Below are 26,109 nucleotides of genomic sequence, written 5' to 3' on the forward strand. Positions count from 1 at the left end.
AGTCCTAAAACTATACTAAAATATCAATGATTCGCCTTTAAATTATAAATTAAAAAAAATTATACTAAAATATGTAGTTAATAAAATTGCTATTATAAAAATAAAACATAACAATTGCACAAATAAAAACAATAAGTAAAACCTCACTGAACTTACAAAATAAATAGTAAACAATACTACAAAATAAATTTCTTATAAGATAATAAAGATAAAATTATAGTAAAACAAAGTTGGAGTAATAAAAATATTACTATACAGAATAAAAAAATATTTTAAATAAATAAAATACATTTATTAAAAAACACATGGTGATTTTTAAACCCATCCACGTGTCAAAAATATAAGCTATCAATATTGGACTATTTTTTTTTTTATCAAAAGGTTTGGCTTTTATATATTTACTAGTTTTAAGCTTGTGTTATGCATGGAGTAATAGCATTGGATAAGCAAACAACTATAATTTTTGTTATATATAACATTATTAGTTTTAAAAGAATTGCAAGAGTAAAATATTGGAAAGTCTGTATTGACATTACAAGTATATGGCTACATTTAACATACCCACTTTTTTTTACAACGTTGGAAAGTTAAATTTTGATTTCTATCAAATATTTAAGAATATTTTGTAATTTCAAAATTTTAAGGTCAAGAAAATTGCTATTTTTTTCAATTTAAAAAATTAATTGTCAAATACTACTTATTTGAACATTTAAAGTTTTATATTTGTGTTATGCACGAGGCAAGTATATCTATAATAATTTTTGTAATATAACATAATTTCAAATTTTAATATAATTACAATTTTAGAGAACAATGTACATTTTATTTTCATGATTACAAAAATATTAATAATGGTTGATAAAAATAAGTCACCCTAAATACTTTTTTTATCTCATTTTATTTACAATTTAATGAATAACCTTAATTTGATTATTTAAAATAAAACTATAAAAGTACAAAATAAAAAAAGTGTAATATAGATTTTTTTTTCTCATTCAAAAAGATAATTTCATTCATAAAATAAAAGGATTACCAAACTTAAAGAATTTCACCAAAAAAAGGCTCTAATGCATAAATAAAAAACTAATTGTAACAACAACTAATAATACATTCAATCTAATTTGTCAAATATATATACACACAAACAATCTAATTAAACTACCATCTTTGTTAAAGAATTAGTAATATGGTTTGCTACTTTGCTTCTCTGCAGGTATATAGGTAAAATCAACAATTCTAATTTTACATATAACAATTAAAAAAGTATTCTGCTCTTTCTAAGGTCATGAATGTGTGTTGAAATCTAGGATATATTTGTCACTTTAAATCTAATATCATATATATTTACCTATTTTTAAGGGGACATAGAAATAATTAATTAAATAAAGTTATTTAAAAAAAATCAATGTGAAAAAAATTTTGATATTAATTGTTGTAGTATTAATATATTAAATTTAAAACTTAATTGTACATATAGTTTCTTCTAATGGGTGAAAGGGTTGTGTGTGTGTCTATATATATATATATATGAAGGAGTTGAATTATATTAAAACCAAACTATTGGCATTTTTATTTCAACATTGTGTGTGTTTTTGTTATGAATTGGTGGCATATCAATATGTTATCTTACAATATCTATCTATCTATCTAAAAAAAAAAATCAAGATGTTTATCTAAAAAAGAAATATAGAAGAATATAAGAGATTGGGTATAAAAGTTTCAATTATATAGTTTTAGTATTTCTAAAATTTTAGGACTTGTTAAATAAAATAAGTGACAAATTTCACAAAATTGAGGAATTTGTTTCATTTTATCAGATTTTTAAAAATTACAAACTAATCCCCCTTACATCATTTAAAACTTTATTCATTGAGAACTTCTAAAATAATTTTTTCATTTTTAATTGAAAACAAGACATATTTAGCCGGATTATAATTAACTATATCATTTTGAGTCAATTTTACTTACAATACAATATATGAGATTCTTTATGATTTGACTTTCAACCAATATATAGTCGTCCAACATGATAGTATCCAAATTAATTAATCGTCCTTAGCATTTGATAGTAAAACCTTACAAATCAACATAATTTTATCGAGTAACCTCCTAAAATAAACCAAAATTATCAAGTCTATACTAATTAATACATCACAAAAGAAAAGAATTTTTTAAAAATATCACATTCACACGTATGTATAAAAAAATCAAAGATTCACCTTTAAATTATAAATTAAAAAAGAAAAGAAAAAACTAAAATACACAGTTGATAAAATTATTATTTTAAAAATAAAACTTAACAATTGCACAAATAAAAAAAAAAAAAAGTAAAACCTCAATAAACTTACAAAAGAATAGCAAGTAAGACTACAAAATAAAATTTTCATAAGATAATAAAGATAAAATTGTAGGAAAACAAAGTTGAAGAATGGTCAAATTTGATTTGCTTAATATTCGTATTTGAAAAAAATTTGTATTTATAATACTTTCAAGAAACATTATTATAAATGTATTAAAAAGTTATTCGTTTTAGCCGTCTAATGTAATATAGTTATAGATTTAATTATTCCTTAAAAGATAAAAATTTTTTGTGGTTCTTTTTTATATAGATTTTTTTTGGTGTTGATTTTGCTAATTTTTTTTATTTTTTATGAAACTTTTGAATTATTTTTATTTTTATTATGATTAATAACTAAAATAAAATAATAATAATTATTATTAAATAAAAACGAAAACAATTTTAAAAAATACTTTCACACGACAAAATAGCTCCTCCAAAGAGCTAACTTTTAATAATCACATTTAAAAATTTTTAAAAATTCAAAATCTTACGCTCATTTTTGTTACCAGAATCTAGTGATCTGTAGAAAGACAAAAGAATTATTTGATTGCAGCTCACTAAACCTATACCTCATCCCCACGTAGCTCATCAAAGTTTAGGTTGTACAAAAAAAAAAAAAAAAAAGTCACACTATTAAGATTCTTAGATGTATAATGAGATTAATTGTAGTTAATTGTAGTAAAATTAAAATAATAATAAAATTTATTCGGTTATGATTAAAAAAAATTATTATAATTATGATTTAAAAAAAATTTAATGAAAATTTTATATTAAATAAAATTTATTAAAATTAATATTTACATTCAATTAATGATACAATAATTTCAGCCCTCGGTGCAATAAATTCTAAATAGGCATTGAAAAGTAGTATAAAATATAATCAGTCAAGGATTATTAAAATTTAAAGACAAAATGCTGACGTGGATCCATATTTTTGCTTTCTCCTTTTCGTTATTCTCTAATTTCTTTGTTTCTTTTTTCTTCTTTGTCTATTTCATTTTTGAAAAATTATTTATAATTGATATTGGAGTATTTGATTTTACAAGTGAAATTAAAATAATAAAATAAATATTATTTTTTTAATTAATTTTTTTAATTTTTAAATATATATTAAAAAATATATGTCACAATTTTCATATGTGAAATTAAAAAATTTCATTATCAATATATTTGATAATTCTCTTTATTTTCAAGCTGTTCCTTTTGTTTTTCTCCCCATTGTTTCTTCTTTCTTCACAACTCTGTTTTGCTGTGCTTTTTTAAACTTTGCCAATGCATGTCTCTCTCCCTTTCCGTCACCTTCTTGATAGTTGTTTTTGACATCATTCACCCCCATAAAGCATCAAAAGTCCCGTAAACCCAAAACCTCACGGACAATTTTAGCTGATATTTTAGAATCTAATTTACAAGGTTTTATTTTGTTGTTAAGAAACAAGGATCAGTGTCAATGCCGGCAATCTAGCATGAGAAGAAGAATGGGAAGTTAGTGAAGAGTCTAAAAATGGAGTGTGTGTGCATTCTGGAAAAGTAGAACAAGAAAAAACAAAATAAATGTGGTAGAAAAAAGAAAATTTTGGCAAAAAAAAAAAAAAAGGAAAATGGGTCCAATTAGTCATACGATCAGCATTTAGTCCTTGGAATTTTTAGGGATCTTTTTGATGGAATGACTAGATTTGATACAATTTCTTAGTTAGGTGACTTATGTGGCACAAATTAAACTTGAATGACCTGTAATCAGTTATTAACCTGTTGTGAAATTTATTTACCCAAGCGATAGAATAAAACTGAAACCAAAAGACATTGCCTTAAGTCTGGCCGAAGCACTTCCAATTAAATACCAAAAAAAAAAAAAAGGAAAAAACTCACTTTGAAACCAAAAAGGTTGTTGCAACAAAGCTTGCCATCTCTCTCTCTCTCTGGCAGTCAGTCTTCTCTTCTTCCCTTCATGATTTTCGCCTTTCCAACAGGTAATCATCCCTTTTCTTTGTGTTCCTTTGTAATATGAGAGTTTCTTCCTTTTCTTTGTATTCAAGAGATAAACATAGATCTCTTTGTCACCATTTCCTCTTTGTATCACTGTTTATTTCTTATATATATATATATATATATATATATATATATATATATATTTCATAACAAAGTCAAGGGTGGGAAAAAATGAAATGGGTATCTCCTTTGTTTTATTTTTTTTAAACTAAATCTAAAAGGCTTGATTTTTGTGTAATTTTGTTTCATGTAGGACATTGGTTTTGTGCATGAACAAGTAAGGATGGAGAAAAATGAAGTGGGTATTTCCTGGTTTTGAAGAAAAAGGGGAAATTTTTGGTTGAAAGGCCTGATTTTTTGTGTAATTTTGGTTCACGTAGGAGCTTGTTTTTGTGCATAAACAAGTTAAGGTGGGATAGAACTGCAGTGGATATCTCTTGGTTTTGAAGAAAAAAAAAGGAACTTCGGTTGAAAGGCTTGATTTTTGTTTGTAATGGAAGGAGGGCTAGGTGGAAACACTGTTCCACCAAATTCATGTGATAAATCTAAAGTTTTGGATGTAAAACCACTACGTACCTTGATTCCTATATTCCCGGAGGCGTCTGATGGTCCTCCTTTTGTTTGTGTGCCTCCTAATGGCCCTTTCCCATCTGGGTTTTCGCCATTTTTCCCGTTTAGTGGACCACAAGGATCCCGATCTACACCTGACATTAACCAAAATGGCTTCAATTCAACTCCTCAGCCGATTCGGTCATTTAGAGCAGAACCATCAACTTCTAATGGCCAAAATGTGTCATATGGCAGTCATAAACTCAAATCAACTAGGTCAAGATCCGTTAAAAAGAAAGCCAAGAGGAGCAAATATTCCGAGTTTGCGTTAACTGCTCTTACTAATTTCAATCCTGGAATTAGTTTATCTGAACGAGATGATGGTAACAGGGAATTGGTTGAAAATGTGCTTTTGAAGTTTGATGCACTTAGGAGAAAGCTTAGCCAAATGGAAGATGCGAAGGAATCACATTCTGGGATTGTTAAGCGTGCAAACTTAAAAGCTGGCAACATAATGTTGAGCAAAGGGGTGCGGACTAATATGAAAAAGAGAATTGGGGTTGTTCCTGGTGTTGAAATTGGGGACATTTTCTTCTTCCGGATGGAGTTGTGTTTAGTGGGCTTGCATTCTCAGACCATGGCTGGGATTGACTACATGGTTATCAAGGATGATTTAGAGGGAGAGCGATTGGCTTTAAGCATTGTTTCATCTGGAAGGTATGATGATGATGCTGAAGATCCTGATGTTTTGGTATATAGTGGTCAAGGTGGGAATGCCAGTAGAGATAAAGAAGCATCTGATCAGAAGCTTGTGAGGGGCAATCTTGCTTTGGAAAGGAGCTTGCAACGAGCCAATGAAGTTAGAGTCATTCGGGGTGTGAAGGATGATCTCCATCAATCATGTAAGGTCTATGTATATGATGGGCTTTACAAGATCCAAGAGTCATGGATGGAGAAAGGGAAATCAGGTTGTAATATGTTCAAGTATAAATTGGTAAGGATCCCTGGGCAGACAGATGCTTTTGCTACTTGGAAATCCATTCAGAAGTGGAAAGAAGGTCTGTCTTCAAGGGCTGTACTTATTCTTCCTGACCTCACTTCAGGTGCGGAAAGCACACCTGTTTCACTTGTAAATGAGGTTGATGATGAAAAGGGGCCTCCTCATTTCACATATTCCTCTACTGTCAAATATCCAAAATCATTCAAATTAGTGCAACCTTCTTTTGGCTGCAATTGCCGTGATGCGTGCCAAGCAGGAAATTCTAACTGCTCCTGCATTCAAAAAAATGGAGGTGATTTCCCTTACACTGCCAATGGGATTCTAGTTTGTGGAAAACCCATGATATATGAATGTGGTCCCTCATGCCTTTGCTTTCGTAACTGCAAAAACAGAGTTCTACAGACTGGTTTTAAAGTTCACTTTGAAGTTTTTAAGACCAAAGATAGGGGTTGGGGTCTGCGGTCATGGGACCCTATTCGTGCAGGTACATTTATTTGTGAATACGCAGGTGAAGTTATTGACAAAATTAAGGCCAGGCAGGATGGGGGAGATGGTGAAAACAATGAGTATGCTTTTCATACAAACCGTCTGTATGAATCCTTCAAGTGGAATTGTGAAACTGAGGTACTAGGAGAGGGAAGTTCTGACACTACTGAATGTTTTGATATTCCATCTCCCCTAATTATAAGTTCAGAGAACAGTGGAAATGTAGCTCGATTTATGAATCATAGTTGCTCACCAAATGTTTTCTGGCAGCCAATCACGTATGAACATAATAATGAAGCTTTTCTCCATATTGCTTTCTTTGCAAAGCGACATATTCCTCCAATGACAGAGTTGACATACGATTATGGTATTCGACGCTCGGATGAGACTGAAAGTAACAATGTGGAATATGGAAGAAAGAAATGCTTATGTGGATCACCAAAATGCCGAGGTTATTTTTATTGAGGTTTAGGTTGAGTACCTGTATTCGGTAGAGAAGCAGAACTTTTGGCTTTCTGAACGAGGTATGGGATCTTGCTCATCTTTGTCTAATCATGTAACTATATATGCATTTCCTTTAGTGTTTACAGCTTCTACTAGGGATGCAGATTATTCTTATGCCATTACATGCAGAAGAACTGGCAACGAATGCAGACCATGTCTGATGGTGTTTTTTGTAGTCTACATTGCAGGAAGTCTGTTTATGATTCAGTAAAATACTTGGTATTTCTCTTTATTGTTGTTTAACTGTCTTTGACTCTTTGCCAATGAAGGGGCTGTTTCAAGTTTTTGTTCTCTCAAGTAAAATGATTTTGTCATACTCAAAAAATTTCTAGATGAAAAGTATGTTCCCATTTTGTGCATTTCACATTCACATCAAAGGTGCATTCAAGGTAAGGTTAGAGGGGAATAACTTTTTGGGTGAAGTTTAATTAAAATTTTTTAAAAATTTTTTAATTAAAAATGATTTAATAAAAATTTTAATAAAAAATCCAAATTGATAAATTAATAAAATTTAATGAAAAGTTCAATAATATGTAAAAAAAATTATTAAAATTATCGTTTATAATTAAATTTAATCAGAGTTTACTGAACAGCAAAAATTTTAAAATTTTTACTAAGAATGTTTATTTAAAAAATATATCAAAATGTATTAAATTTTTTTAAAAAAATTTGCATACTTAATTTATATAATAAAAATTTTAAAATTTTTTATTTTAATATTTAATTTTAGTTTTTATTTAATAAATTTTAATAAAAAACTTCACGAGTTTCATTTAATAAATTTCATGCAAGTCTTTCTCACTTTAGAGGGATGAAACTTTATGATCAAGTTTGAGGCTAGAAATTAGCCTTTGGGTCATATATATATATTATATATGCGCGGGGGATAAGATCAATTTATATAAAACAATTTTTTACGTTTTCTTATATTTTATATAGTCATTAATTTTAATAGATTTAAAAAATAAAAAAGATAAATTAAAAAAATAAAAAAAAATTGATCTCATTTTTTAGATCTATTAAAATTAATAATTAAAAAAAAGTGTTAAAATGTTCATTAATTTGAAAAATGGACAAATAGCCTCAAAATTTTCAATTTTGCAGGACAAGTAAATCTTTTTGTTATTAATCCAGTAGTTATTCGTTAAAATTCTCATATAAATGCCATTTTATTGTTGAAAAGTCAATGTTCGCAAATAAATCACTTGAAATAATATTTTATAATAATAAATTATTTTTATTTTTCTCAAAACATATCAAATTTATTAATAATAGAAAAACTTTTAGATGCAATATATAAAAAGATTTACAATTATAAGCCTGCTAATAAGTAAATATATGTATGACAAAATGAATCTATTAAGTATGTAATATTATTTTGACATGTAATAATTTGATAAAAAAAGAAACATTAAGGATGTAATATGAAAAAAAATTAGTTAAAAAAAATCACAATTAGATATTTATCAATTTGATTTTAATTATTGTAATATTTGTAATTATTATTATATATTCAATCGATATATAGAATAAAAAATAATATATATAAATACAATAAATTTAGATTTGAGAGATAGTTTTGTAGTTGTTTAAATTTTATTAACAGTTTAAGGTAAGTTATTAATTTTTCAAATAAAGAAACTTAAGTTGAATTATCTGAATGGAATTTATCATATATTATATATGTAGAAAGTTTCGCTTACGTAAATGTAAAGCTAATAAGTTTTACACTCTTTTTAAATCATTATATCAAAATTAAATTTATAGATGAGATTAAAACGTTAGTATTTTTCATTCATCCTTTTTTTTTTTTTATGGCTTTCACGTTTTCCTTATCCTCTGCATATTATCAATGCCTTTTCTTTAAAAACTTAATTATGGAAGTTTAAGTCCTATATGTTCATTATCTTTACTTCTTTCTCTCCCTTCCCATCAAAGTAATGATTTCATTCCAACTTTACTGCTTTCATTAATTTTTCCTTTCTTTATAATGTTAATTTGATATTATTGTTGAAAGTAATTTATACGTTTAAAAAGTTGTTTATCATTCAACTTCACTACTAAACAACAAAAATTATGCTTTTTTTAAAAAAAATTTAAAAACTTAGTTTATAAACTAGAACAAAAAAAAAATGTTTTTACATTTAAAAAGTACACTTGAATATTATCTTTATATTTTTAATATTTTATTTATATATATATATAGATAGATATTTTATTTATTCACAGAGCTTTTATTTAAATGCTTATTATTATTTCAGCAGTAATAATAATGCAAGCTAAATCAATCTTAAATTTTATTATTTGTGTACAAAATTATCATTAAATTTATCAAAAACAACAAAGCATCTAAGTTAATAAACACGAAAAAATGAGAGAAAACAAGAGATCTGAATTTCCTTTCATTGGAGGCTATGCTGACAGCCAAACACAATCCATTAGTATAGCTAGAGATGTAAATGATACATTAATATTCGTAAGCTATTCGGATTCGATTAGAAGAAAATTCAAATTCGATTCGATTATTATCGAATCGAGCTCAAGCTCAAGTAGCTCAATTTATCGATCGAATCGAATTCGAGTATTTTTATATCCAATTCGAATAACTCACGAACTTAATCAAATTTTTATATTTAAATATGTTTTTATTATTTTAATTAATAAAATATTTCGAATCCGAATTCAAACATAAATAATTAAACTTTTATTGAGTATACGAATCGAGCCTATTTTTATATATTAATCGAGTTTAATTGATCGAACTCGAGTAACTTGAATTCGATTACGAATCGAGCTTGAGCTTAAAAAATAAAACTCGATCGAGCTCGAGTCGAGTATCGAACCCCGAATTATGAGTTAAACTCGAACTCAAATTTCTCACTGTATGGACTCGATTACACCTCTAAATATAGCTAGTGCTAATGCTAACAGAAAAAAAAAAAACCATCAAAAATAGGATTATAGTACACTTAGAAGAGCGGAAGACGTGGATATATGTCTAATGTATTTTGGCGAAAATTTAATCCGCATCTTTAGTAGCTGACTTTTTCGGTTGGTATATGGAATTCTTTTAGTGCTAGTAGCAATAACAGGAAAAGGAGAACCCATTGGTGGTGGGTGCATTTAATTGATATGGATTCATCTGCTTTAAAATCTTTTATTCAACATTAAATGCATCTCCTTTAGTTTATGATTTCAAGCAACAAGTTTATTAGCCCCTATTGTTTCCAAAACCAAACTGAGATAATGAGATGCTAGAAAGGGTTCTTTTGAACAGTAGATAAGATTAAATGCCATCAATATAAAACATGTTATATACATTATCATCAACTACTCAATCCAAACAATACCAATATTTCTTGTCATTAAATTTAAACCCAAAAAGACCTATTATTAAAAACATATTTTTTCTTATCCAAGCTATCCTCCTGGCAACCAAACTGAGGCTAGGGTGAAAATACTTCTCACTACTTGCTTCATCAGATAGCAGCTAACAGTACCTAGAATATATTTAAGAAGAAACAACCAAGTCAAACGGAAATGAGAGAAGGAAGCCGGAAGGCAAAAAGCATACACCAAAGAACATTCAATTTCCATCACATGCAGAAAATGGTCACATAAAGCCTTAAAACCATTCCAAGTGGTTGCATTTCATACTTTCAACCTTCACAGAGCAAGAAAAAGAAAAAGGAAACAAAAAACAAGGTCAGCTCTTAATATAAGTCGTCAGCCAGGCAAACACAAAAATAAAAACCAAGAATAGAGACCAATGTTGTTAAGGCATGCAAAGGCTCAGCCCCAAACATCAATAGAGCCTCATAACCCCTTAGGTGATGCCTCTTTGATGAGACGCGAGCTTTCTGTGATTAAGCACACTTCTTTCTGAAGCAGAAGGCGCTAAAAAAGATTGTCTCACTGAAGTACCTTTTATATTTCTGCATTTTAAAATGATCTTACTAGTTTTTATTTTAAAAGTCAGAAAAGGACCCACATATAATCTCCATAAATGAAAAAAAAAAAAAGGATAGTACAGTCTATCCAAAGCTTTTTTGATGAAATTAAAGCCACAGCACTAAATATTTTACTAGGGTAAAAAAAAAAAAAAAAAGTGTCCCAGAAAGCTGTTGTACAACATTGTATATTAAGAGAAAATTGGGAACACTATCAGAAGTCTCAGCTTTCAGGGTTAGAACCAGTATCTTTTGAAAAAGGTATGTCATCTTTTATTTTGTATTATTACTTAAAGTTTTGTTTTCTTGTTCTCTCTACGTTCTTCTCTTTTTCTTTTTTGGGGTCCTTCTTCTATTTTTTGCTATTATAATGCAGAGGAATTGTCTCTGTTTTTAGCTCCAATAAGTCATAACAAGGTACTATACCTTTGTTTCCTCTTGAGAAACAGAGTATAAGCTGCTCTGTTATGAAAGAAAAAAAGAGAGCAAGAGTTAAAGGAATGTAGGAAGAGGTTTCCACCACAATGGAGTGCCGTTTTGGCATTGAACCATGCCAAAATGGCACTCCAACGGTGAAAATACCTTCCTACCATGCTACCACTAAAAGCTTATCTTGTTTTGTAAGACAAAAACAGAGAAACCTAGATCTGGTCTTTTCATTCATATCAAAAACATACTTTCTAACTTTCTCTCCCAAAGCCCAAACCCTAGTGTATATTTTTTTTAATAGGCAAACCATTGTAAAACTTCCAGCTATCTTTTTATATAGTTCTAACAATTGTTTTTTTTTTTTCTTTAAATTGGTGTAGGAAGTTTAAAATGTCGATTAATATTGCTGCTTCAAGTGAAAATAATAAAAAGGATCCAAGGTGGAAGTACAACATTTTAAATGATCCCAAGGACCCAGATTCTGTCACTTGCATGTTTTGTGGTAAAAGCTGCAATATATCAAGCCAGTTGGTAATCACAGAAATGCTAAATCATGTTTGAAGTGTCAAGTGAAAGTTACAGAGGACCTTCTGGAAACTTTAAACATCATTGATTAAGGGTCACAGTAATAACTTGTCATTTTTGAACCCTAAATACTATAATAAATCATGTTTGAAGTGTGCAACATGCGCCTTACCTCACTCTGGCAACTGCTTTTATTGCACCTTGTGCCTCAGGCAATATCAAAGTCCTAGTGCCTAGAGTGCACCAGAGATCAAGACAAAAATTAAGAATTTTACAACCAAATATCAGAACTGAAAATCCCTAGTTTTGTCATGGATAAAGCAATCAATGAATAAACACAAACATATGAATTGTCACGAAAAGTAAACCATAACATATTTGAGTCAAACTATCTATGACAAATATATTTTAGAAACAAAGCAATTTAATCTAATCAAGAAACAAAACTTGTCCGAGGTTTTCATGGTAGTTGCAATTCAAAAGTAACAGATAACAGAATATAACAAGTTATAGAACTCACCAGGTATGATCTGACTACCATCATCCTCGGTCATCTCTACGCAATTTTCTCTCACTAGACCGAGCATCATCATATGCCATTTTCTCATAATGATCCAATTGTCTATTGCGCACATGACCTTTATTTCCTCGGTTGTCTTCGTCCCCTTTTCTCTGCCTACGGCTTCCATGGTGCTCATCCTCATCCCTTTCATGACTTCTATATTTATGGTCCATCTTATCTCTTTCATGTTCTTTCCCTCGAGGTTCCTCTTCATCCCTGCCGTGCCTTCGACCACCTCTCTGGTCTTCATAATCCCAATCATTCCTCCTAGATCCATAATGTGGTTTGCTGATCTTACTCTTAATTCTGCCATCCTGTCTACCATTGTCACCATCAAGCTCTACTCCAGACCTAAGTGACCTCGAATAATCATCCCTCCTACGATCATCTTTTTCCCACCTAGAAAAATCATCCCTCCTACGATCATTCTCCCTATAAGCTCTGGCATTTGGTTCAAAATCAAACTTAGCATCCTTTGGATTATCCCTTTTATGCTCCACCTCTCTTCCTAAGTTTCGACTTCTTGACTTTGATTCTGGCTGGTCGTCATGGAATTCATCATCAAGCTTCCTCTTGCCCTTCATCATTTCCCTATTACTCTCTGATTCCCGCAATCTCTCTTTTCTGTCATCCTCATTTAGGGTTCTTCCCTTTCTATCATCATTCTGGACTGGACCGGATACAAACCCCTTTTCTTCTTGACTAGATTGATGACTACCTCTAACACCATGATTGTCATCATCACATCTATGTCCTCTTCTGTCTTTGTCAGCGGCGTTCTTCTTGCCTTTTATTTGAATCTTTAGACCACTGCTGTCAGAGTTATCATCACTAGAACTTGTATCACTATCAGTCAAAGAGACTGATCTCCTTCTAGCAGCCGTTTCTCTTGGTGCTGTAGCCTTGCCACTTTTCCTACCATAGGAGGAACTAGAATCATCATCATCAGAATCATGTCTTCTACCTCTTCCCCTACCCTTTTCTACTTTTTCATCACTTGCTATATCAGGATCACTGTCATCTTCTGTATCATACCTATGACGACCTTTCTTTGCTGTGTCCTTTCTACGATATCTTGCTCTCTCTGAATCAGAATCAGATTCACTACCCATGTTGTCCTTCCCTATTATCCGGCTCCCAGTCAGCTCAATCTTTCGACTTTGAACTTCACCTCCATTCTTTTCCCTCCCACCATCAGTGTCAGAGTCATCCATACTGGATTCACGCCTATGACTACCTTTCTTAACTGTTTCCCTTCTACGATCTCTTTCTCTATATGCATCAGCATCAGATTCACTACCCCTGTTGTACCTCGCCTTCCTCTGGCTACGAGTCAACTCAATCTTTCGTCTTTGAACTTCATCTTTCTTCTTTTCCTTCCCACCATCAGTGTCAGAGTCATCCTCACTGGAGTCATGCCTCCTACGAGATGATTTGTTCTTGTGAACATCTCTTTTACTAGTGTCATCATTGTCCACATCAGAATCAGAATCATCACCATCAAGTGGTCTGCGTCTATCATGCTTCTTAGCTGATTTTTTCTGCTTCCTGCCAGTAGCAAATTCATCATGGTCGCTTTCACTATCATAACCCCTACGACTCTTCTTGCGCGTAGCTTTCTTCGAATGCTCTACACTACTATCTGTATCAGTATCAGAGTCATGATGCCTAGACCTCTTCTGCACCTTTCTCTTTTTCCGGTGTCTTGACTCATCAATTTCATCTCCAACTGCTTTTCCCTTTTTCTTGTCTGCCTTCAGCTTAAGGTCATCCACACCCACAGCAGCGGCAACAGGAGGATCTCTATCCAGAAAGGCATGCTCACGCTTATCATCATCATTATTCTTTCGATTATTCATCAAAGGAGGAGCAGCAGATTCAGAAAGTCCAATCCCGAGTGCAGCCCTGAAGGTCTCCATCTGCTTCTCCTTCCTCGCAGCAACTTGGTGAGTCTGCGTGTCCGAAACCCTAACAAAAAAACGAATAAATAAATTAAATTCATAATCAATTAATAATCAAAGAAAAAGAAAATAAAATTAATGAATGATTTACTTTTTCTGATGAGTAGGGGTGGGTATAACTTCTCCTTCTTCTTCATCTTTCTCGTGCTGAGCCTCGAGAGCCTTCCTAGCCTCGAAGAGCTTATCAGCGATCTCAGACTCAGTGTAGCCTTGCTCAGTGAGTTTATCTTCTAAAATCACAAGCTTGAGCTCGATCTGACGTTTACGATCGTGCTCGAGGATGTCCTTGTTGGGCTTCTTGGTGGTGAGGCCGGCCGTGCCTTGATCAGCCTCGAAAGGCCTGGTGGCGTCGGTTACCCGATTCGTCTTGGGCTTTACAAAGAACTTGTTGCTTTGAATGTAGCCGTTAGTGCCCGAACCCCGAGCGGTGGTCAGTCCGATTCCGTTGTACATTTAGGGAAATTTTCAAAACCCTAACTCTCTTTCTGCGATTTTTTTTTTTTTGTTTTTAATGATTAAGATGATATATAATTGCTAGAAAATTGAAAAGAAAAAGAGAGTGAGGAGGAGAAAAGTAAAAAGAAACTCAGGCTTTGGAATTGTTTCTTTCTTGCTCCGCCCTGCTGACTTCGAAATCAATTTCTGGAAATAACCCTAATCAAATCCGAAGATAAATCCAGAGTTTCGAAAGAAACCCTTACCTATTCAGAATCAGACAATTGATACGACGACGTTAACCCTATCACACCTGTTTGGGTTTTTGGCCGAGTTTTTTTTTTTTTTTTAACGAAAAAATTAAGAGTTAATGTTTTCCAAATATATATATATATATATAAAGGCAAAAAAAAAAATCTTCATATATATATATATATATAAAAATATATAAGAAATAGAGTAATTTCTAAACCTCATGTGGTTTCAACTCATATTTATGATTTTTTCAATAAGACTGATTAAATTTTGTTCGAGAATGGATTATTTTGTTAATTCTATCTTACAAGATAATTAAAATCTTTTTTAGTTTAATTTTTTTTATCATTATTAGATAGGAAATAGAAATAGGTAGGATTCAAGCTTTTATCTTAAATGTTTTTTTTCAAGCATTCTAATCATTAGCTTAAGACACTGAAATTTTAAATTTTATTTTATTTGTTTTTGTAAATTTTTTTGTAAAATTTAAAATGTTTTTTCTTGTAAATATATATTTTTAAAATTTATAAGATGAAATTAACTATTAACTTTTATGAGAAAAAACTTAAATAAAAAATGCTAATTAAAAATAAAAATGATGAGTGTTACATAAAATTTAAAAGTGATTCTAAATACATCCCATTTTTTATTCACATTCTTCTTTTTCAAAATAATTTTAAATGAAATTAATTAATTGTTCTTCTTTTTTTTAATCTCTCCACAACCATTTCTCTTTTTTCTTCATACCTTTCGGAATTTACAAATTTGAAATTTTTAAAAAAATTTTAGAATCTCATGTCCAAAAACTTAAAAATTTCTATCTAATAACATTGAAACCAAAAAAAAAAAAATCTAAAAGCCCACATAAATAAATTTTTTTATCAATTTGTAAACAAATTTATAATTATTTAAAATAATTCATGCTTTTTTTTTTTGTAAAATTTTAAAATTTCTTCAAAATATTTTTTCTCGACTGACTTTGTTAAATCTTAAATGTAATTTTTTTTTAATTTGATAAATATACACAATTCGATAAGTTATATAACTTTTTAAATATGCATTTTCAATAAATTTTATAATATTAATAAATTTTATAATTTATTGAAATATTATAAAATTTATTGAAAATGTATATTCAAAAGCTTTAAAATTAAGATTAAAAAATAATTAAATAATTTTACCTAAAAATAATTTTGAACAAAAAAGAACTTTAGAGAAAAAAAAATGAAGATATATTTAGAACCACTCAAAAATTGAACTCACAAGGATTGCAGTTGATATTACCTAAAAGTCTACGACTAAATTCTTGATTTAAAAAAAAAAAAAAAACTACTAACTTAATTCGTGTATGATCCTGATAATTTATTTATTAGGCAAAAGTCAAGAGTTATGCATTTTTTTTTATGTAGAATTTCTATCAGCAAACCCAATATAATTAAATATAATAACATAAATTTTATAAAAAAATAAATATAAATGTATAAAAAGAATTAAGTTATATCAATTTAAAATAAAGTGTTTTATATTTTTTATAATTTTATGTATGATTAATATTTTTACAAATCAACCAATAAATTTAAAGACTCGATCATATCCATGACATATAAAATTTAATTTTTAATCGATTTGATATTCTAAAAATTTTGATCGAGAATAGTACATTTTCAATGCATATTAATGGTTGAAATTTAATTATTATTATCAAACAAATAAATATTTTTGATTAACGACATGAATAAAGTATAAAATTCAACAATCAAATTAATAAAATATAAATCGTAAAAATATTGACACAAATATAAACGAATCCCTCTTTTACATAAATATAGATATTATAAAGTTTATAGGGAAAACTGAATCTAAGTTTCAATTCTTGTCAATAAATGCATAACAAGAAAGTGCAGGAACGAATGATGACCACTCGGAAGCATTACGAAAAATCAACACCAAATCTTACTTTAAATAATCAAAGAATGACGACAACAAGAACAACAATTGCATCTATGACAAAATGACAGCATTATTACTTAAATCTGGTTGCTAATTTGTTATGCTATTATACGATACTGTTCACGTATAAGATTCGAATACCATCCTTATTCATAATACTTCATATAAAAAGAAGTGGGAATAAAACAAAACAATATTGAATTCTGATAAAAAGGCGGTGCTGTCGCCTCTTATTTTAAGGTTACATATAGCTATTGAAGTGAACAAAGCTCGAGTGGTTACCAACTCAAGTAGAAAGTAACAACATTTAGCAGATAAACATATGCATGATTACTTGTCACTTGTGCTCCGGGGACCAACCAAAATATTCACTACTCCGGCAAATCTCACCGGCCAAACTCGAGCTTTGTGTATGTACAGAAACAGGCTCCTTTGTTTTAGTTCATAGTTTCTGATTACGGGGACACGGAACTAACAGTTGCCTCGGATTGTTTCTCTGCAAGTTGAGTTTTGAGGAATGCCAGCACTGAAAGGCGCTGCAGGTGAAAAGAAAATGAGATATCACTTTCCAATAATTAAGTAGCCCCAAAGCTACAGCTAAGGAAACCTACCCGAGGCTCAAGACCAGCTTCTTCAGATTTCAATGTCAAAGAATCTAACAATTTTATGGCTTCTTGAAATCCATCAACAGCCACATCCTCTTTTCCAAGAGTTCTGTCTACATCAGCAACTTTTGCAAGGGACACTGCTACATCCAGAATCTGCAATACAAAAGCAATAAGACAAAAACAACGCTACAATTTTCAATGCCAACGAAAGCATCTACAACAGAAAAAGGGAAGAGTTTCTCCAGCACGACAATGGATTTCAATTGTAAATCCACTACTGAAAACGAAAGGCAAAAAATAAATAAACATTATATCGCCTAATTTGAAGCAACCAAACAAAAGGGAAACTTGTAATTTTATCGAGCAAATGAAACAAAGTCAAGTGTGATGCACAGGAAGGAACCTATATTTAAAAATTTGAAACTTAAAGATTGGGTTTCTGCATAAATTTTTCAGATGAGTTCACTTATTTCAGCATTTAACAATATAGAAAACTATATATAAATAACCATTTAAATCATTTCAAGTAAACATTTTTTTTGCCACTGGCATCTAATCAATGAAACAAACTAGCAAGTCATCCAGAAGAGAGAAACACATGATAAGTGGCATTAGTAAGCCCTATACCATTCTGAACTAGTTTCACAATCTACTCTATTTTGTTTCATAAGCATTGGTTTTCAAAAAAAAAAAAAACACTTTAACAAAGTTTCACGTTTAATTTAGAACAGCCAGAAAGGGAACGGTAAGGGGACAACCCTCAGCCAAGCCTGTGTTATTCCTTACATAGAGTGATACTACTTGTGATCTTTTACCAATAAACTGCCAAGGCTGGACTAATTTGGAAACATACGGCAATTTACTTTATACTTACTAGTCCATCTAGTTTTTGGTCCCTATTCTGATTTTATTAGTAGTCATTATTAGGGCTATAGCAATGACCACGCATAGAACCACTAAGATGAAAAGACAGGATGCTCATACTTTAAAAACTATTAGCATGCATTCTCTGCTATAAATACAGCTGTACTTGAAATACTGCTTCCTGAATAAAGTTTATAGTCATTGAAAGAAGGGCTTAGTGTAATAGTTGCATTAAAGTTTGATCAGTAGGAATCCAATCGCAGAAAAGTAGCTGAAACTGAATGATGTGAGAAGTTTCTGCATGGCACCAAAAAGTAAGGTTTTAAAGAGGCTGGAGGATTTGATTGACAGGAACTGACAGAAACTAGGGAGGATCCAGGATTTGGTGTTACCACGTGAATGGTAAATTTACGGGTTTGCTAAGTAAGTCATGATATTAGAGCTTGGAAAATGAAAATCAAATAAATTGCGACCAGAAAGCATGAGATATTGTTTATAAATAAGAAATAAGAAAAATAAAAAGGAAGCAATACAAAACAAGATCTAGGCATTTGCATCTAAAATAACCAAGTAACTCAGAATTTCATTCATCAAAGCTAACAAATTATGAAGAGTGTATAAGCTATATGGTGATTACAGAGAAACATGAAATAAAGCTAAATCCACCAGATTTGGAATCTGAATATGTAAATAAGTAACACTAAACAAAGTTCAACTGGAAGGATACACATACAATAAACTTGTAGAAACATCAAACCCACCCAAAAAGGAAACCATAACTCATAAAAATAGCAAGATTTTACAAAGCTGTCCCTCTAAATGGAAATTTCCTCAAATTGCTAATGGCAGAAAAAAAAAATATATATATATATATATATGGACTCCAATTAAACAAAATAAAAGAAAAATACATGCTATTTTTTTGGTACACAATTGCAAATATATATTTAAAAAAGAATAAAAATACCTAATCCTCTATGGCTGCAATATGATGTCCTTACCACTCAGGAAACATCCATAAGAATATCATAAGAATATCTACGGGCCATAGTTTTCCATATATCAGCATGTAAGCAAAACCTTCAAGAAACAAATTTCCTTAACCAATGTAATTGATCCACTTAACTAATTGTCACTTAAAAGTGCTGATTTAGATCCATAACAAATACTGCAAGTCACAGGCATCTCATTTTACACCATTTTGATAATGCTAAAATGCCAAGATAAAGCCATAGATCCAGCAACATCACTGGATAAACTTGAGAGCATCCAGAAGAGATCAGGAAAGAACACTTGTTCCTATCAATGTCTTTGATTCAATGAATTTGTACATATTCAAACGCAACGTTTCAGATCAATAAAACAGATTAAGTTTTAGTCGGTTTTAAAAATAATGAAAGCTGACACTTAATATGACATGATAAAATATAAATGTCATCAGAAGACATGAAACAATTCACAAATAACCACAAATACATAGGGACTATGATAATAATATCAAGCTAAGCTCAACAGAAAGAAAAAAAAAATACAGGAAGGAAGCGAACAAACAAGTTGCTAACCTGAGAAGCAACGCCAGGATGATTCTTGATGACATCGCGTCGGACACCCAATGAGCGGAAGTAGTAAGACCTTGCAGCTTGCAGATCACCATCATAATACTTAAGATCTCCAATTTTGTTAAGTGAAACTGAGAGTGTATGTGTTATCTGTAGAAAATAGGTTCAAAATGATCACGGATACCTCATTAATGAAGAATATAAGGGCAGTATGAGAAGCAAAGTTTATGGTGCTATAACCTCCAGATCATCTGTTGGCAATTTTGTAAGGAACTCAACACTCTCCTCAAAATAATTGACTGCAGCAGCAGCATCTCCCATTGCTCGACTGCAAGAAACTTGGATGTTCATATTTACTCAAACAATTGCATTACAAATACAAAGATGTCTCATCCAGTTGTTCCCAATGAGAGTTTTTAGACATTTGGCTTTGCCTAAAATAAAGCTCTCATCAGGCTATTTCATGATTCTTCTCTAAGTTTTCCACATCATGTTTTAAATGAGGCCAATCTTCACACCAGAATTCTGTTTCTCCTCATAAACAAGATTTTTATGAAAATAACAAATAAATCTAACTCCAATTACTTCTTTCAAGAATATGATAACAACTTAAAACTTACACAATCCAAAAACCCTTCCAGGTAATTAATACAGTACGAAGAAAAACATAGCACAGATGACATTTCAAACTCATAGAAGCTCAAACACTTCAACCAACTTGTCCACTACGTTATCGGTTTTTTAGAGCTTAATCCAATACTCAAGACAAGAACAATACTCTGCAGTCTAGATCAAGGACTTTTCTGTGCTATTAATTTTTTAGTACTATCTCTTTATTTAGTTGTAAATGAAAAGGTTGTTTTTGATAGAAATGAGTGGTGCAAGAAGATTCAAAACTACAACCTAACATTATTCCTTTTATTGGCCTTTCATATGGCCGACCCCAAAGTTATGAGATATAAAGCTTAGTTTGTTGTTGTATTTCTTTATTAGTTCTTTGATTATGTTTCTAAAAGAGCAAAGCTCAACAATAGAAAAGCAGTAATAGAAAATAAAGAACAGTATCCTAAAGTGATTTGAACAGTAGCACTACAAATATGTAACATTACTACTAAATAGTGACAAAACCATAGGTTGATTGATAGCACGTCACCAAAAGAAGAGATCTCAAGTTCAAATATCTCTTCTCTCAATCTACTAGAGGCATATAATTCTAAATTAAAATCTTTAAAACTTCTCTAAAGTGCTGTTGAACAGTACTCTAGAGTGGTCTGAACAGCAGCACTACAAATTTGTAATATACTACGAAACTGTGGCCAAACCATAGGTTGATTAATAGCACGTCACCAAAAGATGCAATATCAAGTTCAAATCTCTCTTTCCTCAATATAAGAGAGAAACAGACAAACACAGCAATGCTGCTAGAGCACTCTAAATTGGAACTTTCAAAAATTAACAACTCTCAAGAGAAGCATCAGCATTACTCCTCTTTCCATATCTCCTCAAACAAATCTAAAACCCTCAAAACAAACCTTCGCTAGCTTGTGCACTGCATTAACTTTTTCGTAGAATCCAATCTAGAACATGCTGCCCAAAAGTCTCAACTGCAAATCTCTGATTTAGAAAAATCATCTGGCAAAACTCTATCCAATACTTAATCTTAAAACAACCACAAAAACAAGTTACCAATTTTTTTCATCCATTGGCAATATTTCCATACAAAACATCCTCACCATTTGAGTGAAACAAATCTCTTGGCTTGTTGGGCACCCCATCCATGGTACCTATGCCATTGGATTGTTCAAACCCAAATTCGTTGGCAGGGCCCATCACAAGAAGCACACCTCATAAAGGACATCCAATCTTAAAGAACCGAAAATTCCAACTTCCAAGCACTTAAGGCCCAAACTAACAAGCAGATTAGCTGATTGAGATCATTTAAGCTTTTCAATGCACAAGAAGCACACCTTCTAAAGGACATCCAATCTTAAAGAACCGAAAGTTCCCACATCCAAGCATTTAAGTCCCAAACTAACAAGCAGATTAGCTGATGGAGATCATTTCAGCTTTTCAATAACTAATGCATATAAGAGATTAACATATCTTTTCCATCATTTACTAACTCATCTCCCAACCCATAATCTGGTATGGTAGTAGAAATGAGCCTATAACTAATAGGCCTCTTATCCTTTGAAAAATAATCTTAGTCCCCAAACCAAAGCCAAGTTTACTCAGTTCTCACAAGCTCAACAAAATTAAAACAACTAGGTTTTAAAGAAGCAAAATAGAAATGTTCTACCAAACTAAGCCATCACTTGAACTAGAATGAACGTGCATGTCTAACTTGGAGGTTCGACCCAAACCACAATCCTCTAGCCCACTTTATTCAAAACTTGGAATAGCAGTCTCACCCATCAACATTTTCAGCCACAAATTGCAAAGTCATACCTGCATGTGCATTGTCTGCCACCTCATATAACCTTTATAAAAACCTATTATCCACCCTTTTCCTCTAAAAGTAGGGTATTATCTTTTTCCCCCTAGAAGGAACAACTCTTCATACGCACAACTGCAACTCAAATAAGATGTTGATACTCTCCTAGCCAACATGATTGGAAACAATTTCATCTGCTTGGAGTCTGCCCCCATATGAAACACACCCAAACTCTTTTCTTTCAATGTAGACCACCTACCCCAAACAAAGAACCCCACAAACCTAAAGCACCTACTCCTTGGAACACCAATGACATAGAACCACCTCCTTTAATCTCCTAAAAAGTAACAAAACTTCCAAACTTGTTTGAATTCAACTTCAAAACCAATACCCTTTAGCTAAATCAATCTTTTTTGACCAGTCTCACATTTTTCACATCCAAACTTTTTAAACATCCTCAACCACCATTCCATCTCTGCCACATTAAAGTAGATGAAGATACTCCTTCATGATCCTGAAAAGATCCTCTCTCAACCTTTAAGGCCACGAAATAGGATGTTCAATCAATCATATCAGAGATTTAAAGTCACTTTTGCATGCTTCAACTTTCATTAGTTAAATTTTGGATTGATCTAGGCTCCAACAGGTTATGCAACTTTTAAGGAAGAGGTTAGAGACCCTAGGTGACAGTCTGAAACTCTTTAAGTGTTTGATTTCAACATAGAATCATTAGGAAGTTGGATATTCTTCCATACAAGTGCTACAGTAAAAGCACCTCATAACAACTATGTAAAAAATACATGGGCTTAACAAAGCATTCGTAAGAGATACAAAATAATCAAAGTACTCAAGCAAAGATGGGCACATATCTCATATTTGAGTTTACATCAAGCCTTGAGGTTTAGAATGAAAATCACAGTTTTAAATCACATTGGTACAGCTCCAACATCTTAAAATCTCAAATGTAAATTTACCAATGGATACTTTAGCTAAGCATTAAACACATAATAAAACCTAATTGTGCTCTTCTTATCTCTCAAAATAAAAAAAATCTATAGTCCAAGCAGACTAAATCGTAGACATAACTGTGCATGACATGTGCATACATTCAGGCATCTGCAGATAAATATACACAAAAAGAGACAAGAGGAGTGTGTGTGTGGGAACATACCAGCAATCGCCAAGCATACCCAGTACTGCACCAAGCTGTGAGCACAACTCTGATGTGTTGCCCATTTTCTCTAGTTGATCTCTGATGTCTTCCTCACACATGGTAAGTCTAGATTTAGCGCTTTCTATATTCTGAGAACGAAAAGCCTATACAAAGCAAGCAGAAACTAATTTCACATAAGCAGAAATAAAGAAAGCACCTGAGAGGACCAAGCATTAAACAATGAGCAAGGACTTACCCTCATGGCCTGTTGCACTAAGAAAGCACCTCTGTCCAACGAGACATCCTCGTAAATTACCTTTTTATCCTCGTTAGGAACTTGCTCTCCTTCCCCATTGGTGTCAAAATGAGCCCTCTTGATCCTAGCATGGCCGTCAATAAATCGATCAACCATGCTTTGAAGACTGGTGTCAGCTTCCAACTTCTCTATGTCAGCTCCACATAATGGACAATCCTTGAACCGAGAAATACATACTCTAGAAAAAATAAAAATTTATCATTAAAAAAAGCAAAAAATGGCCAATTACGAAATAAACATAAAATGATTTATCATCATAAAAAAAAATTGTCAAATAAGAAAAAACCAAGAAAAAGAATATCACAGAAAAGCAGCAAAAACAGTCGAATAAGAAAAAAAAAAGCATCAATGAATTAACATAACAAAGGGGGAAAAAAATCAAACAAGAAAAACCCATCAAGGAATTATCATAAAAAAGAAGCAAAAACAGTCGAATAAGAAAACCCTATTAAAGAATTGTCATCAAAAATAGCAAAAAAAAAAGTGAAATAAGAAAAATCCAGAAAGCAACGATGGGATAATTGATTATTACTTGCAAAAAAGATGAGAACAAGGGATACATTTGGTGGAGTCAAAGAGAAGAGCTTGGCAGATCATACAACTGAGAGGACCAAGCTTGAAATTATTGGAATCGTAACCGAAGGGGCATTTGGGAGACACGGTGGCGGAGTCGACTTTTTTGGCTGAACCGGTGTCGTCCGGACGAGCCGCTTTCACGAATGGGCAAACGGGGGTGCTCATCTTGTTTCTATAAAACGTAAAAACCGATAATGGGAGGAGAAATATATATCGGATCGCTGATGAGAACGACGTCGTTTGGATATTTAATTTTATTTTACATTTTGCTCAAATTGATTTCGTTTCTATGGGGACCTTTTTCTTCCGCAACGCGTGTTTTCACCATTCACCTCCTGTCCTAAGTGAACTCATCCTCTTTGGAAAGGGAAACAGAAACCATGTATCGGGTTACTCAAATATTTTTGGTCTCCTTTAAAAGCTGTTAATCGAATTTTTAATTGTTTAAAATTATCTTGCTCCTCTCATTTATAAAACTATTTAAATTAACAATACATGTAAGTTGGTGTGATAGATTTTTCTATACGATTTAAGAAATTAAATAAAAATTTCATATCATTTTATATTATGTAAAAACTTTCATATCATTTAAAAAAATGGATTTATTAATTTATTCAAAAATATATTTTTATCTAAAAAATCTAATTTAAATTTATTTTTTGTTAAAAAATTTATATTCATATAAAATAAAAAATATAATTTAAAACATTTTTTATAAAACATATTTTATAAAATATTTTTAAAAAGGAAAAATAAAATATAGGTAATATTTTAAAAAATAAAATTTTTGGATAGAAAATAATATTTTTTATGACTTATGAGTAAAATAATATTTTATTAAAATGTATTGAATTTTTTAAAAAAAAAAATATGTATAAAATATGTAAAATTTTGATATAATTTTTTGTTGTCACATAAATATCAACTATCAATTGATATTATCATATAATGTCAACTATTTTTTTTTACTCATGCCGTGCATAGAGTTTTTTATTATATTTTTTTATAATTTAAAATTTTAATTTATATTAATTTTATATTATATATAAATAAATAAAAATAATCATAACCATTTATAATTTGGAGTTTAAAATTAAAAATTTTGTCTATATACAAATTATTATGAAAGATATTATGAAAATTTTAAATTATGAAAGTAAAATTATATACAAATATCAATGAAAAAATTAATATCTTATTCACAATTACATAAATTTTTAAAAGTATATATTCTTTTACTATAAATTAAAATTTACATACGTGATATATCATAAAAAAAATTTTCATATTTAATTTTAAAACTTTATTTTGTCATACTTTTATGACGAAAAGAATAAAAGATTGATTGTGAGAAAAAATCATAAATATTTATTTGATAATTATCTAATTTAAAAATTTTTAAAATTTTTAAAATTTAGTTTATCCAAGTTTAATTTTAAATTAAGATAAAAAAGAGTTAGTATAATTTTAAATTTAGATATGTGTGTAATTTTAAATTGAAATAATTTTTTTTAATTTTAAATTTTAAAAAAATAAAGGTAAAAAATTGATAAATAATAGTGATTTAACCATAAATTTTATTTATTTAAATTTATATAAATATTAATTTAGACAGTGTATAATTTTTTATAATTCCTAAAATTTAAGGATTTAACTTTTAAAAACT

The 26,109-nt window shown here is 30.5% G+C and overlaps 2 protein-coding genes and 1 pseudogene across 5 annotated transcripts; 1 reads left to right on the forward strand and 2 right to left on the reverse strand.

Annotated features, from left to right (window-relative positions):
* The first annotated feature begins 4,148 nt into the window (after positions 1 to 4,148).
* LOC111295356 (histone-lysine N-methyltransferase, H3 lysine-9 specific SUVH1 pseudogene) lies at positions 4,149 to 7,169 on the forward strand (annotated as a pseudogene). Its single transcript, XR_016327466.1, has 2 exons — positions 4,149 to 4,308; positions 4,581 to 7,169. The product of XR_016327466.1 is annotated as a histone-lysine N-methyltransferase, H3 lysine-9 specific SUVH1 pseudogene (transcript).
* A 2,961-nt stretch (positions 7,170 to 10,130) lies between these two features.
* Positions 10,131 to 14,965, reverse strand: LOC111293828 (uncharacterized). 3 transcript variants are annotated; one of them, XM_022886807.2, is made up of 3 exons: positions 14,385 to 14,965; positions 12,291 to 14,300; positions 10,131 to 10,366 (listed from the first exon to the last, which is right to left on the reverse strand). In XM_022886807.2, exons 1-2 carry the CDS (start codon positions 14,744 to 14,746, stop codon positions 12,311 to 12,313), a joined length of 2,352 nt encoding a protein of 783 aa, XP_022742542.2. In that variant the 5' UTR covers positions 14,747 to 14,965; the 3' UTR covers positions 10,131 to 10,366; positions 12,291 to 12,310. The 3 variants fall into 3 exon arrangements, with proteins under 3 accessions (XP_022742542.2, XP_089599482.1, XP_089599483.1); XM_089743356.1 differs by lacking the exon at positions 10,131 to 10,366 and adding an exon at positions 10,373 to 10,530; XM_089743357.1 differs by lacking the exon at positions 10,131 to 10,366 and adding an exon at positions 11,834 to 12,003.
* A 2,095-nt stretch (positions 14,966 to 17,060) lies between these two features.
* LOC111293795 (zinc ion binding protein) lies at positions 17,061 to 24,626 on the reverse strand. Its single transcript, XM_022886749.2, has 7 exons — positions 24,400 to 24,626; positions 23,808 to 24,045; positions 23,570 to 23,715; positions 20,205 to 20,292; positions 19,968 to 20,114; positions 17,545 to 17,694; positions 17,061 to 17,469 (listed from the first exon to the last, which is right to left on the reverse strand). Exons 1-7 carry the CDS (start codon positions 24,606 to 24,608, stop codon positions 17,389 to 17,391), a joined length of 1,059 nt encoding a protein of 352 aa, XP_022742484.1. The 5' UTR covers positions 24,609 to 24,626; the 3' UTR covers positions 17,061 to 17,388.
* Between the last annotated feature and the right edge of the window lie 1,483 nt (positions 24,627 to 26,109).

Source organism: Durio zibethinus, chromosome 14 (genome assembly GCF_047325235.1).
Source record: "Durio zibethinus cultivar Kanyao isolate XHJ-2024 chromosome 14, ASM4732523v1, whole genome shotgun sequence".
Taxonomy (NCBI): Eukaryota; Viridiplantae; Streptophyta; class Magnoliopsida; order Malvales; family Malvaceae; genus Durio; species Durio zibethinus.